Genomic DNA, 15,682 nt, shown 5'->3' with positions numbered 1-15,682 from the left:
GCTCAGACTTCAGCAGCTCAGTGTTGAGGCATATATTAAGCAAACTCCAGTGGAGGAGGGGAGTTTTTGCCAGCTCGAGTGCCTGGGTAAATGGATTGCTGCAGCCCGCAGTAATGCCTGGTGCACTGCCTGCAGCCAGTCCCAGGGCTCTGTGGGCTCAGGGTAACCCGTTTGCTGTGGCCCCGTCCTCTGTGCATATGAATGTTATTGAAGTTTGTGAAGGAAAGCCCCAGCTTTGTGTGTGGTGTTTGGGGACTGGGGACACTTGCATTTTCAGTTACTTCTGTTTGGTTGTTGGTTTGGGTTTTTCCCCGTTGGAAATGTCTGCCGAACAGGGGGCTTCCCATTGAATTTCCTAGGCAATTTTTCTAATGCTGCGTGAACTATCTGGGGCAGAACTCTCCTCCTCACGCAGACTTGATTTCTAGCAGTAGAAGTTGAATTTACAAAGATTCCGAAGTTGCAAATTGATTTTGTGACAATGTATTGGTTTAATTATGTTGTAGTGGTGCGAGAGAGATTTACGGGGCTGAGAAACGTACTATTTACATGTTGGTTAAATGCTTCTTCCTTGTAAACGTTGGATGGTCTTCTGAAAGCCTGAGAATTGCTCTGGGTATTTCTGAGCGTTAGCAGAAGGCTTTCTGAATGAACTGATTTCCTCGCAGACAGCTTCCAGTCTAAAGCCAGTGGCTGAAAGCACCTCTGCTGTGGCTGCGCACCAACAGTGGGCTGAACGTGCTGGTGGATCTTTGGTCATTGGAACGAGGAGTGTGTGCGGTAGCTCTCTGCAGAGACACTGATTAGGACTTAGCTGTGCTTCCTATCTTTTACTTGTAAGGACTTGCAGGGAGAGCTGCGCTGTGTTTTATTGCCGTGATGCCTTTTAAAGAAGAGTGTGACTTGGAGTTAGGGTAGAGAAGCACTGAAGTGCTCACCAACACCTTGGCTGCTGAGTAGAGTGCCTGCTGCTGGGGCAGCTGAGATCTCTGCTCTGTACGTAGTCTGAAGAGTCTTCTGTTCACTCTCTTCCTAAACGAATTTGATTTTTTGCGTTCCCACTGAGGACGTGTGCCTTCCATTCCTTTGAAAGGAAAATCTGACAGTGGAAAACCATTTTTCTAAATTTCATTTTACCCCTTTACGCCACGTGTGTGCCATTTGTAATGCCAAACGTGCTACGCAGGGCAGCCTGCGGTACCTAGAGATTTCCTGGTAAGAAGTGCGCCTGTTAACAGAGAACACAGGGATGGATTTCTGTGTGCAACTGACTTCATGGAGAGATGGTGGGGGAAGATGACAGGAGAGCGCTCACGAGGGAGCAGCGGGATGCTGACAGGATGTCTCTCTGAAATCACATGGGGTAAACCAACAGGAGCTGAGGCAAAGGATCATCTCTTAAAGTGGGGGGGATTGAAGTGACTTCTCGAGGGAAAGAATTTGGTCTCTGGCATAAATACTGCACTTTGACTAAGAGGAATTATCTGAGAGCCACTGTGCTGGAGGAATTTAAACTGATTAGTTTTGAAAAAACCCACAACACCAAAACTCTTCAAGAAAAAGTCTTTGTAAGTGGTTCAGGAAAAGGAATTGTTCTGTCGGGCTCTGAGTTTGGTTTTCTGCAGGTGGCTGAGAGCCAACCCTACGCAGCAGCTGCCAAAGTGCACACTGAGACCGGCTTTTGTTTTGATAGCTCCTGCTCTCAAAACTATCAGAAGAATAGAGGTGCCTTTGTCTAAAATAGACCTTTTTTCATAATGTAAAATGGAATTTTGAGAAGAACGTGCTGAATAGACTGAGGTAAGTTTTCTTAGCAAGAGAGCGTGCAACAGCCTTGTGCGCCCTTTCTGTTTCAAGCCTGGGGTCTTGAATGGGATCCAGGGGCTGTGTTAACTCCTGCTGGAGTAGTGTGTTCATCTTGCCCTTCCCCTCCTCACACTGTGGGACTTCTCCCTAAACCCCGTAGTTGCTGTGGTACCCAGGTAACGTTACTGGCCAGGCACCGTGCAGGTTTCTGCAAGGAAAGCAGGGAGCCGCTGTGGCAAAAGCCTGGTGCACGTTTGTTCTCTCTGTTCACTCCTGGCAATGTTTGTTTAATTAGAATGTGAGGAAGGAAACTTCACTTAAATAGCATCTTGGGTTTGACCACGATTGTACGCTTACCAATGTTCTGGCAGAGGAGGAATAATACTCCCATAAGACTGGTGGAGTCATTTTAGCCTTTCAAAGGAGAGCATTTCTATACTGTGTCCTACGGCTTAAAAAGAGAAACTGGGAGCCTTCCCTTCTGCCCCTCTAAAGATGGGTGTCCCTCTCTTACTGAAGACTGTGGCAGTTAACTCCCCAGTCTAGCATGTTAAAAAAGGGCGCTTGTTTTCTGTTCTCTCCCATGAATCAGATAAGTTTCTTTAGAAAAATGCCGTGAAAGAGTTATTTTGTTTCCAGTGCTGTTAATGTTTTGACTGCTGCTTGCGCATTTCCAGCCCTCCCAGCACTCTGAATGTAGGTGCTATTGAAGTAAGATGAAAGGGATAAACGCAATGGCAATCTTTATTTATGAAACTAAGATGCAAAAAAAAACCAAACCCAAACCCTGTTCAATAGGTTGCAAGAGGCTGTGAAGGTCCCAGCAGCTGTTTCTCTTGCTTTAGCTTTGACAAGGAGAATTTTTACCCCCAGTTTCAAGTGGTGATGATTGTCCATAATTCTTTTTACCTTAGATGGCAATTCATGGCACGTTAAAGGGATGTGATTCATGACGGCACAATCACTTCTTACAGTCAAATGTGGTGCTTCTGCTTTGCCATGGCAATGTAGGGCTTCCCTCTTTCTGTATGAGCTCTGTGCATGCTGGCATGTTTTCACTGCTGCTGAACTCCTGTGCAGTCCTGCCTGGAGTGGGGTTTTCTGTAATAGTTTTCTCCCCCGTACAAAACAGACGTGGCTGTATTTCCTTCCCTGTTGCTTTTGCCATGGGGATCTCAAAGGAAACGTGGAGGAAATCTGGTAGTCAGTTTTTTTATTATTATTATTTATTTATAAGTTTAAAATTGTCTTGCAATAGTAAGACTGAAGTCGATAGGTAGAGATTGAGAATAGGCTCAGACATTCAAAAGAAAAACAAAGGCAACAGCTGAAGCCTTAATGCTTTTGAAGGCTTCTTTTTTTTAAAAAAAATTGGATTCCATTTCCCCAAATGGTTTGGGTTTGATGAATTATTTTTTCCTTCTTTCTCTTCCTTCCAGCAACTGGAAGCAGCAGCTGCCCGTGCTGCTGAGGAGGAGAAGAAAAGGCTTCAGACCCAAGTTGAGTTGCAGGATCGCTTCAGTCTGGAGCTGGAGAGAGAGAAAATGGTGAGTGGTGCCTGCAGCCTTTTGCTGCCATTCCAGGCTGTGGGCAGTGGGCTCAGCAGCGACGTCCCTCACATGCAGTCACTGCAAGCTTTCAGCAGAACTTGCAGGAGGTTGGAGAATGCAGTCTGCATCGCGTTTATTAGAGATGTAAGGATAAAATAATTTTACAAGGGAATAAAAAAACCTGAAACAGCTCCACGATTTGCACAGCATTCAGACCTTCAGTATGACTGGAAAGTCACAAGTAGAATGAATGGTTGACAAAAATCAATGCAGACTGAATTTATCCTTCCTTATTTTCACAGATGGAGATCCCGGGGCTGGTCCATGTTGTATGTATATAGAAAATGAACAAAGACGTAATCTAAAATGCATTTTAGGATTTTTCTGAATTTATTCCCCAAACTGTTCCTTTCTTCATCCTGCTGGTTCTTCTCTATTTATCCACCCACAAGCACAATTAGAGGAAAACTTGCAGCATTAAAATGCTGCTCTTATGATCTGGGACAAGGGCAGGGATTTGTGAGGCATTAACAGGCTCTTCTGTCAGCTGTGGAAAAGAAATAGGAATAGACGTGTCAGTGCAATTATGCAGGAACATCTCAGGACAAATGTGTGTGCAGTGCTGTGTTATGGGCTGAGCATGCATTGCTGAACACCATGGCTTTCTGGGTCAGTGGGATTTAGGTTAGCCCAGGGAGAGCAGCCAGTGGAGCAGGACACGATGTCCCATCACAATGGAAAGCAAGCTTGTCTTGCTGACACAAGGAGCAGTGCTTACCTTCTGTGAAGTAAGTGTTACGCATCACCAACTGCGGACGTTTGGGTACGTTCTCCTCTCTCAGTTTAATGACAGCTGACTGCTGTTGTCCCCGGTGTGAGCCGAGCAGGACAGTTCAGATGCTGCAGTACCCCTCATTTCCTGCTCTGGTCGGTGGTGGGGAAGGTGGGATGAGGCAGAATGGCTGTAGATTCGCAGCTTCTCCTTGGCTTTTTTCTAGTCCTTACCTTCAATTTCTGGTTACAGTGGTCGCTCTTAGCTAAGTCAACCTCTCCAGCTGTGTGGGAAATCTGCTGCTGCCAGATGAGGGCTTGCTGGAGTAAAGGAGCTGAAACAGTGTAATTAAGGTGCCCTCACCTTTGTGTTCAGGCAAGCTACAAACTTTTCTTCCCTTCTGTTTAGCGTGTATCTGTACACTAAGTCTCATGATCAAACTGACTGAAGATGGGCTTAAACCACTGAGAATCCCGTGCAGCATGCAGCGAGACAGTAAAAATGACCATTCCACAGCTCCAGCTCTGGGCTCTCTTTGACCAGTCTTGCTCTGCAGGCTACAGGAAAATGTCTCTCTGAAAACGCCATCTGAGAGAAACCTGGTACTTTATCATTGGAAACCTGAATTGAACGGTAACTCACACGTGTCCTCCGTTTGTGCTGCTAGGTGAGACAGAAAATGGAAGAGCAAGTTGCTCAGAAATCGTCTGAACTGGAACAGTATTTACAGAGAGTACGTGAACTGGAAGAGATGTATAAGCAGCTCCAGGAAGCTTTGGAGGTTGAGAAACAGGCGCGTCAGGATGAAGAGACCGTAAGGAAACTTCAAGCCAGGTACATGTTTTACCCAGTGGTGATATTTCTGTTCCCCCTCCCCTGCACTAATAACCAACTGTGCCATGCTTTTAATGACCGTTTGCATCTCGCACACTGTGCTGGGAACGGGGAATAACTTAAGGTGCAAAGAAAGGAGATTTGCTTTTGTTATGAAGGCCAAAATTGGCATTCATGTTTTTTATCTATCTATGTTTTAGATGTTTAGATAGATTTAGCCCCTAACACAGATAGCACTCAGCAATTTCAGAAGAGCAGGCTTGCTTACTTTTCACCATGCACTGTGCCTGTCCACACTTAAAAATTGTCATTGCTGTACACACTTTCAGTTGTGTGTTTTATAAAGCAGGAGCTGTGAATACAACTTGCTGTTGTATTTTAACTGAGAAAGGGTTAAATCTCCTCTAATGTGTACGGGCTTTGCTTTCTGTGGTTTGTTTCTTCATGGAGTTAGTCCTCTCCAGACAATTAAGATAACTCATGCACTTTTGTTTCTTCTCTGGTTTTCAGTGTTTTGCATTTGCATCATTGACTGAATTCTCTGAATAGCCCTTTGTAGCAGTGAGCCTGCTGCACTGCTGGCGTGACTTTCAGCGCCACACTGAAGACAAGCCAAGAAGCAGTTACTTTTTCCTCTGCTTCCCAATATTTGACTTTATTTTTAATTAAAATTTCCAAGAAAGAAAATAATCTCCTCGGTGTATGCTATGTGATGGCTACAGCTTACTGTAAAGTGCAGCTAACACTGTAATCCCTATTGCAGATTACTGGAAGAGGAGTCGGCAAAGAGAGCTGAACTGGAAAAATGGCACTTGCAGCAGCAACAGACCATTCAGATGACAGAAGCAGAGAAGCAGGAGCTAGAAAACCAGAGAATGATAAAGGAACAGGCTCTTCAGGTTGCTATGCAGCAACTGGAGCAGCTTGAACTGGAAAGGAAAGAGGCCCTTGAGCAATATGAGGTGAGCTGTTCTGTTTATCAGCCTCTTCTATTGGCCAGGTAAGCAGTATTTGAACTGAATTTGAAGTTCATCAGTGTCATGCCTGTTTAATGATTAGTAAAGCACAGGATTTATAACAACAGGTGGGGTAGTTATGTGATTTTTCTTTTTTCTTTTTTAATTTATTTTTTATTTTTTGCCACAGAGCAGTACATGTATTTGAAGAAGAGGACAGGTTTCAAATATACCACTCCTTTATTCTTTTGTCCTCATACCTATGCCAGCCAGAGCCTGCAATGCTCTTTATGTGTCTGTCTGCTGCTGTAGGCTGAACGCAGTCCCATTGCTGTCATCACCAAATGCGATGCTTTTGAATTAGTTACTCTTGCAGTGTCTGTCTCGATGGTGTAATGGGGCAGTGTCTTGTACAGATGAATTACTGATGTGCATCTGTAAGCCCTTGTTCCTTTAGAAGTACGTAAGCACTGAATTGAGAGAGGAGGGCAAGGAATGAGTCCAGATCCTCTAATGTGTAGCAGTGCCTGGTCTCCCAGATGCCAGGCCTGTTCTCTGTTCCGCTGAGTGTTTTTTGTGTAGGCCAGGAGCTGTACTCATGGAATCAGACACAGGGAGTACAGAGACTGAACTTCTGTGTACTTCGTAGGGCTGGAGAGGTGTTGACCCTGCCTCTGTTTAGGTCAGGAAAACAAAACACAGTGAGATTTCTGTTTAATTGGGAGTATATTTATGCTGTCACTGTGTCCTCGGAGTTAGCTTCTGTGAAGGACAGACTACGGAGCAGTCTGGACTGGCCCAGGATATACTGTGGTGATTCCAAGAGGGAATATTTCTGGCCACTTGATGACTTACCGTGTTGGAGCTGCATCTAACTCATCATGAGCGTTGCTTTCAGATAATACTCAGCTTGCTTGTATATGCAGCATCATTTACTGCTCTGTACAAATGGCTGACTCTATGAGAATTAAAAAACAAACAGTAAAACTGAAGTGGTGGAGTGCAATAGTTGACGTTATTTTAGAAATAATTAATCAGTCTATTAAGAATTGACTGAAAGAGCAGTTTACACAGAAGAATCTCTCTTTCTTGCTTGTGGCTTAGCAGCAGTTCATCTATCACATGTTATGATTTCTAACAGTGAGATATATTCACTAGCTGATATTAGCTCACAATACTAGCACTACCAAATATAATACTACTGATCTAAAATGGAACAGCCCTGCCCACTCTGAGCAGTGCAGCCCGACAGAGTGTGGTACAGTTGTTAGATTTATTTTCGTATAAACACAATAAAGTTACTTTCATTTTTAAATGGGGCTATGTTTTATTTCAGGAGGTTAAAAAGAAGTTGGAAACGGCAGCTAATAACACCAGGAGCTGGAAAGACAAAGTAGCTCACCATGAGGGATTAATTCGACTAATAGAGCCAGGTAAGTTAGTTATCAACATTAAAATCACAAAAGCACTGTACTCACATATGTGCATCAACCAGCTGCGTATTCAAGGCTGCCTCCTCTGGTAGCATACCAGCTTCTCTGCAGCCTATAAACACTACATTGTCAGAACTGCTGGTCAGAGTAGGGTCTTCTCTCTGAGTGGTGGATTGTTCTGCATTCAGAACCTACGTGGTTCTGAAAAAAGAGAACTATGTACTACAATATACTACATGCAGTATATTACAAAAAAATACTGTTAATGTAGGACTTAAAACCTGCTGTGTGCAGTGCAGCATAAGTACTGAAGGATCTTGACTAATAAGACTGCTGCCTCCTGAGGATTTGGTTTTGCTTGAAATAAATGAGTATTATTAAATTTGGAGGAGTAGATAAAGGCTCTTAGTTGCTTAAAAAGGGTCATTATGAAGTCCACAGACCTGAAGTGTTAAATTTGTGCAAAATTAAACATAAGAACCTTTTCACGTCTTTACCTCTACTGACCTTGCATAAAATATTTCTTTTTTAGTATTATATCGTAACATAACATTTCCTATGATGTGATGCAATTATTGTTACATTATAGTGTTACTTTGCATCACTGCATTACATCATACTGTCTCTAATATTTACATGATTATAGTATTGCATTGTGTTACTATATATATTTAAACAAAGCAAGGATCAACCTGAACACGGCCTGTTTGAGTGTTTAACACAGCCTAAATGTGGGTTGCCAAAAGCACAAGGTAAAGATACGTGCACTGCTTACTGGATGTTTAGGCTGAGACTGCAGCAGTTGGGAACCTCTCCCTTGAAGCACCTTCGCCGTGTCCCGCGTGTCCTTCGTGCTGCAGTTGGGTGGCCACGTGTGACGGCTCCCAGCCACGGAGCACTGCCCGAATCATCCCGAGTCTGTCCTGCTGCAGTGGGAGTGGTGGGACTGTCAGAAACGCTTGTTTCAATGCACTCTGTCTTCCAGGCTCCAAGAATCCGCACCTCATCACAAACTGGGGCCCGGCAGCCTTCACTGAAGCTGAACTGGAGCAAAGGCAGAAGAGCTGGAAAGGGAAAAAAGCCTCTTCTGAGTAATGATGATAGCTGACACACTGTGAACAGGAGTCCACCTTTGTTCACTCTGCTTTGCACAGAACAGCTTATTGCTCTTTTGAAGATGCTAGTTTACTCAGCAGGGGGGCCTTTCGACAAAGGAAATGCTGTTTACCACGCAGAAGTGTCTACTAAGAGCTCAGTAACTACACCACTATGTGCTGTCTGGCAGTACTTGCTGTTTTCCTTCACCTTAACAGATATTCTGTTCCTTTATGCAAGACTTTCCTACTGAAGATTTTTATTTAAGTGTAGCCTGTGACACAGTTGTTTCTATATTAGCCTGTAACAAACAGGCAGCATCTAACCCCTCAGACACCATCACTCATTTCAAAAAGCAAGGGAAGCAATTGCTATACTGGCTCAATTAGTATAACATAAACCTGGGATAAGTCAATCCTGTGGACTCTGTCCAGAGCATTACCTTTCCTTCCTTTTAGGCTCCTTTTGCTTCTTCCTCTGTCTGCCTGTTGCTCTTCACAGGGCTGGCTTCATCCCTGGGTGCCCGCTGCCTCTGGTTCCTGGCTCCTCTGATCTGTGTGTCCTCTGCAGGAATGCACATAAAAGCATTGGAAACAGGCATGTGCAAAATGCTGCTGTAGAACTTTTAGGAAAAGCAGTCATGCAAAATTGATGGTGTCACTGCCTCATACCTGAGAATGGCTTAAAAAAAGAATTTAAGAACTTAGAAAACCATAATGCACTCTGCTTGTGGTTTAAAAGATGCTCACTTCTGGCTTACAGATTTCTCTGGAGCGCATGAATGGAGCATGATGACACATAGAGATGAAATATCTGCATCACACCTACATTTATGCAAGACGTTTGTTGATGCAATGACCAGTCCTATAGTTTTCTTCATTCTTCATTAGAGGCCAGACTAGAAAAATGGAAGATGAAAACTAAATTTGGCATTTTTAGTTGACATAAAAACGATGAGTCAGTCGCAGTACTGCTACAGAACAAAATAATTCCTGTCCATCCATTCAGCCTGACCAGTAATGAAGATCTGCCATAGAGCCTTAAGTTCCTCTGCAGAGGACCAGAGATGGATTTCTGTTTCTGCAGGGAAGGAACAAGTGGGTGATGTTGCCCAGTAGCTCGCCCACACCAGACTGAGGTCTAACTGGAGTCACAGTTCTACAGGCATTCTGAGCAGTCCTGCCCTGTGAAGAGCGGCTGCCCACTGGTGTGGTTTGTTAATCAGCTCTGACTTTTGCACGTACAGCAAACACAGCAGGTTTTCATTCAGTTGCCTGTGTTCAGTTACCTTTATCAAATAAGATGCGGTTTCAGCTGGATAAGCAGTGCCTTTGGACACAGCACTGTGCTGCTCAGCTCTCAGAAGGGCAGATGCTGTACAGACAGATGTTCAGATTCAGCTCTCAATAGCATTTTCATTGCCTGTTAACTAGGACTCACTCCAATACTGAAATCTTTGCAGACATTTACTCTTTGATTATATTTTTTTATACTAATTGAAATCTTCTAATGTTTTGGTAAATGGAATGCTGATTAAAATGGAAGGAAAATCCGGGATTGTCCTATTTGTATTTACTGTACAGAAAAGCACTAGTTTCTTAAGCTTGCTAACAGGGCAGTTTTATATTGATCGTGTTTACAGAAAAAATGTGAAAAAAAAACCAGTAATGGAAATACTAATGTATACATTGTTAAACTTTTGCTAGATGAAAAGGAACAGTATTTATAACTGCCCAGCACCTCTCACGGGGAGCAGAAGGTATGCATACACTTTCTGGGGCCAAACTTGTTAATTTTTCTAACAGTCTTTGTTTTGGACAGATGTTGTGGGTTTTTTAAGAACACCAAAAGATGCATGTTTTCCTATTTTTTACTGTTCTTTAGAATTGGCTATTTAATAAAGTAATAAACATCAGTTACATTTCAGAACGCAGAGCTGGCTTTTCGTATGGGTTTCTTTCGGGTTGTGGGTTTTCAGAAGATGGTGAAAGCCAATAACTGCACGGTTGAAGTATTACTCTCAGTTCATTTCCTATCTGGCTCCTACTAATAGGAAATAACAATTAAGAAATACTCTTAATGGTCACTGGGAGCTGGACTGAAGCCGTAAGAAAGGCAGTAGTCATACAGATAATAACATTTGTCTTAGCAGCGACGCCTTTACATGTTCGTATTCAATGCCTTAATAGAGCACAATGATTCTCAGCTGTTAACAGAAAGCAGTGCTGAGTAACAGTGCTTTGAGAGCACAACTTAGGTGGTTTTGAAACAAAAAGCGTGCCAGATGTGAAATGAATTGATACAGAGTTGCTTCTGATGTACCACCGCATTTATTGGCCCAGGGATGACCTGCTGCTCTCATGGAGCTGCAGAGTTCGTGTGCATACCCTGCAGCCAAAACAGCCTTTGATCAACACGTCACCCACATCCTTCTTAGTCACAGTTAGAAGAGGTGAACCAAAGCTCATCCTCAGTGAGATGTGACACGATGCAAGTCAGTTCCATCTGTGGCACACACCTTGCAAAATCGAGTGCTGAGTGTACGCGCCAGGCTTACCTGTGCTGGGGCAGTAGGAAGCTGCTTCTGCTGCTTGCGGTGCCTCAGTAGGATGTGCAGGAGGGCTTTATCCTCTCTCAGCCCAGTTCAGGTTTTCCTTCTGCTGCTGAGAGAACAGTCCTGCAAACCAATAGCACAGTATCATTCTTTGTTTCACCAAAGACATGATTTTTGCCCCGTAACCACTATATGGGGCTAATTTATGAGACTTAACCTTATGCACTCATTCTCCAGCTGTAACAGGCAGGTTTCCAGCAACTTGGGTTATTTGAGTTGAACTCTCCAGCCACAAAGGCAAAGCCTACCTGAGGAAGCAACGCTGTGCTAGGACAATCTTTGTATCCAGGGGAGCTGTGAGGGTGGGATTGGGGTGGGGAGATACAAAAACAAAGCAAAACCAAAAAGGCACACAAGTATTCAGCCTTGTGGTTTCTTCTGGAACAGCCTCTATTTCAGTAAAAGTGAACTGAAAATGTCTGCTCTGAATTTTATCTTGATTAAACAAAGCATTTTAAGTCAACATCTCTGATGTTGACTTAAAACTGGTGCGTGGCCAGGAATAAGAGGCACACGCACAGTATTTCAGCCACTCGGAAGTTCAATCTATTGCTTGTAATGTAAAGGAAAGAAAAGTATGCTAAAAGCATGCTCTGATAGAAGGAAGGAACTCTTGCAGCACTAAGATGATGTTAGTTCCCCCACTCACCCATCAGTTGGGGACTTTCCGACACAGCACTATGCCAATTACTCAGTAACCATAGCTGGTTTTTTAAATCTTCCCATTCCAAGGACCGCAGAGTTCCCCTCTCCGGCAGTCCCCTGCTGGGACCTTGGGCCCATCTCATATTTGGACTTCAGCTGCCATCTGGTGGCGGTTTGGACCTTAAGCAGCTCAGCTTCTCCAGGAAAACATCATTAATGGGGGTTTTACTCATGCTGAGAGGCTCGAGATAATGAAAAGCACCCTTCATTTCCCTTCAGCAACCCCATAGACACATACACGAACACAGAACAACGGTGTACGAAGGATGAACAAACATTACACAGCCTGTAGCACAATTACCTTGCTGCCATCATCGCTGCAGGCTACCATCCTCAACTCCATGAGCCACTTTGGTTCTTCAGCCATCTCAGCTCAGCGTACAAGATCCCAGAGCAACCACGAGCCTAGGAACAAAGATTGTACGTTAAGAGTGTTACCATTAGCTTATGGCAAATTGAGCTTTTCTAAAGAGAGCAGGGCCTGGGTCAAGGAGCGACGTGTAACGAAGGTTACCTGCCTGTAAATAAGGCTTTACCAGTTGCCTTGTACACATGCCTCATTTGTCCTTCACCCTCACCCTGTTCTCTCATCCTACTGAGCAGTGTTCATTGACATGCAGGATAAAAACGCCCCAGGGCCACAGGAGTGGGTTTGAGGGAAGGATGTGCGACAGTGCAGCTTACACCTACCGTCCCTTCCGAAGCAGGACACACATTCTTCTGTTTAAATCTCAAGTGAAAAAGCCCACAAACCCACCTGCTGTTGGCAAGGCTGGGGCTCCCCTCCTGCTATGGTGAGCAGACACCACACAGACACTGTAACTGAAGGGCTCCTTCTACTGAGAATGTGACCACACCGTGCTTCAGGAGTTACAAAAAACAAAAACAAATAAAAACAACCCACAACCCCCCCAACCTCCCCAGCGCTAAGAGAAGGTTTACAACACTGCATGAATTTAGAGATTCTCCTGACTTTGATGCTTGGAGTCTCACTGTGAACATACTTGGCAATGCCAGAGAACCAAAACCAATTTGCAGAGGCTTGTGTTGGCTGCTCCTACCTGCAGTTGCACAAGGAATCCGCAGCCTTTCATGTAACGTGACCAGCAAGTCCAATCTGAACACATGCGATGGGATCAAAAGCAAGCAGAGCTGAAGCCCATGGGGCTGCTGCCAGCCCACGGCACAGCTCAGGGGGATGTGTGGCCGAGATGACCATCACCCCAAGGCCCACAGCCCAACTCCTTACGTGCCGCTGGTGCCCAGTCCCACCCACTGTCAGCAGGTACCCTGCTGGGAGCCACTGCCCCCTCGTGCTGAACTGTGCAGCTCTCTCCATCCCAGCATGACTCAGCAAAAGCCTCTCCAGAGCAAGACAGACTTGCTCTTTCTCTATACACGCAAAGCATAGGCAGCGAGGCACAGATCACAAATGCAAGGCTGCTGGTATTGTAATAGAGCTGTATGTGGCCTGCTTATAAAAGAGCCCTGCCCTCACTGCGCTGGGCTGCTCCCTGGTTCTTTTCTACCTCTGCAGAGACCAATGCCATGCAGCACGAGTCCAAAGACAGCTCTGTCTCCATTTTCCCTCCTCACCCAACTCAGAGCAGTCGCTCCCGCTGCTGTCCCGACTCCCAGCTACAGCCCAGCTGACTGCACGCCACTCAGGGGCACTCCTGCTGGCACACGTGAGGAGCTCTGCTGCTGCACAGCGGTGCGGTGATTTCAGCAGAGCTGCTGGGCTGGCGCTGGGCACGGGGCAGCGCACACCGAGCACACGCTGTTCCCACACTGGTGGTGCAGTGCAGCCCCTCTGTACTCTCCAAGCTTTCCATTCTTTCCTTGCTTTTCTCTCACCCCTCCCGCTCAGCCCCAGCTCCCTGCGTGCGGATGCAGGGTGAGAAGACCGACACACATTTTCCAAAGCCCCCGGCTAGCTGTGGGACCCGCGCACAGCGCTCTGCCAGCTCCTGCCCTGGCAGGCCGGCCAGGCAGCTGCAGCAGCTCCCCCAGAGACGGGGAAAACAATAAGAAATACCAAATCTGCCGCAGGAATGCGGGAGATACCGTGGCGGGGGGCCCTGGTGAGTCCGGGCAGGATTTGCTCACGGTTTGGCCGTCGCCCAGAGGTTGCCACTCGAGCAGCCCTGTCGGCAGGCTGGGCTGGCGGGGGGGAACTCTTTGGGGGCCCTGCCCTACCGCGGCCCCCGTCGGGCACTCGACGCCAGATGGCAGCCAGACACCGCCGCACAGGCGTGCCGAAAACAGCTCCGGGAGCAAAGCGGCTCCTCTCACCCTCCTAATTAATCACATCTGCAGATCCTGTTTCGAAAGGCAGATTCGCACAGATGCGGTGCTACGCGAGTTATTTACAGCTGAGCTGGTAGCTTACTTTGAGCTGCGTCACTTGCGTACGTGCAGCTGAACACTGCTAGGGCACGAGGAAAAACCAGTCTTCCATTGCAAGGAAAGCACGCGGAACAGTGAACCAAAGGCCCTTCTCAGGGTTCACGTGACCCACCTTACCTTACCGCACAACAGCGACACAAGCAAGGACCAGAAGGGCTGACCAGCAAGGCAGCCATCGCCCAGCGGGCTCCCAGCAGCGCTGAGCCTCACCCCTGTGCACAGCCACTTCCCTGAGTTACTCAGGTGACTGTTGGCAGGTCTGCGCCCTCCCCTGCGAAGGCCCAGTGTTTACTTTGAGAGTCAGACGGTTGCTCTGTTGGGCAACGTTTTCCCTCAACCACTTACGAACTTTGATCTAATTTTGAAACGCAGAGGAGGCTCAGTTGGATTACAATGGTTTAACTGCTCGTGTCACCAACTCTCGAGCAGGGAGACTGCAGGGTTTTTTTCCTCCAGAAACCTCCCGTTGGCCCCAAATCCTTGTTTTTTCTTAGTTCAGACACCAAAAGAGGGGGAGGTTTAGCTTCCAAAAATAAATCAAAGACACCACGATGCCTGCAGGGTATTTGTTTCTCTGTAGGAACGCAGACCTGGTGGTTTAGTTTAAGAGAGACCAGGCTAACACTCACATTTTCTACATTCCTTGTTTTCCTGATATATCAAGATCGACAGGTTTGAACTGTTGTTTTAATGAAAACCTACTACTCTTGAGAGGGTTTCCTGTTTTAGAAAGATGATCTTTCAGAGCTACAAAAATTCCAAGCCATCTGACTTGCTATCACCTTTGTCAGGTCCCTTAACCTCCTTATGCCTCAGCTGCTCGCTGATGAAATGTGATGGATATTTATCTATTAAAACCTGCAAGTTTTAATAGGTAACAGTTTATCTGCTAAAGTGCCCGCAAAACACTGCTGTCCCTACAAAGAGACGCAGCAATGCCACGGTAAGCTGAAATTGTGCCCACAAGGTGCAAATGGCAGATGGCTGTGTGAGCCCTCCGGGGGAGGCCGTTCAGAGACCAGAGCAACTCTGCTTGAGCAGAGCCTCCCGGCACCCCATCTGCCAGCCACTGGGAAACTTTCAGCCCCTCTGCCTTCATGCCTAAATTCCTGGTGGCCTAAAAACCTCCTGTGAGCTCTTGGGTTACAACCGCAAATTGAAGCAGCCTTTAGATTCCTAAAGACCTAGAGCTAGATCACCTCATAGCTGGCTCTGAAGTGTCAGAAAAAACATGGCAACAGTCATAAAGTCACTCTGCATTTGAGCCAAGCCCTCTTTTATCATCCCGAAATCAGGCTGCTGACTCAACCCCGGGTAAGTTCTCCCCTCCTTTGGGCACGTGGAGTCCAGGAACACCCTGGTAAACCCAAACAGGACTGACCTTGACTCTCTGGGCAGTTTTCAGAGCTTAAGCCGTACAAACCAGAGCAACAAGTTTTGCAGGTGGGTGCAAATACCTTGCTGAGGGTGTTCAACTTGCAAGCGCAACAGCCATCACTGAATATGCT

The 15,682-nt window shown here is 46.0% G+C and overlaps 1 protein-coding gene and 1 long non-coding RNA gene across 5 annotated transcripts in view; one reads left to right on the top strand and one right to left on the bottom strand.

Moving 5' to 3' along the window:
• SWAP70 (switching B cell complex subunit SWAP70) overlaps window positions 1-10,379 on the top strand; it is a 33,883-nt gene extending 23,504 nt beyond the window's left edge. For all 4 annotated transcript variants that reach the window (NM_001031180.2, XM_015286385.3, XM_046941608.1 and 1 more), the window contains 5 exons: window positions 3,246-3,353; window positions 4,796-4,962; window positions 5,726-5,924; window positions 7,255-7,351; window positions 8,337-10,379. In NM_001031180.2, coding sequence (NP_001026351.2) covers window positions 3,246-3,353; window positions 4,796-4,962; window positions 5,726-5,924; window positions 7,255-7,351; window positions 8,337-8,446 — 681 coding nt within the window. In that variant the 3' untranslated portion in view covers window positions 8,447-10,379. The remainder of the gene's footprint in view (window positions 1-3,245; window positions 3,354-4,795; window positions 4,963-5,725; window positions 5,925-7,254; window positions 7,352-8,336) is intronic.
• On the bottom strand, window positions 2,533-14,398 carry LOC107053375. Its single transcript, XR_006939438.1, has 6 exons — window positions 14,292-14,398; window positions 12,067-12,170; window positions 11,004-11,123; window positions 8,127-9,010; window positions 7,397-7,552; window positions 2,533-6,876 (listed from the first exon to the last, which is right to left on the bottom strand). It is a non-coding gene; the product is annotated as an uncharacterized LOC107053375 (long non-coding RNA).
• Window positions 14,399-15,682: the final 1,284 nt, after the last annotated feature.

The sequence above is a fragment of the Gallus gallus genome, chromosome 5 (genome assembly GCF_016699485.2).
Source record: "Gallus gallus isolate bGalGal1 chromosome 5, bGalGal1.mat.broiler.GRCg7b, whole genome shotgun sequence".
NCBI classification, from domain to species: Eukaryota; Metazoa; Chordata; class Aves; order Galliformes; family Phasianidae; genus Gallus; species Gallus gallus.
This window is presented reverse-complemented; position numbering and strand designations above follow the sequence as displayed.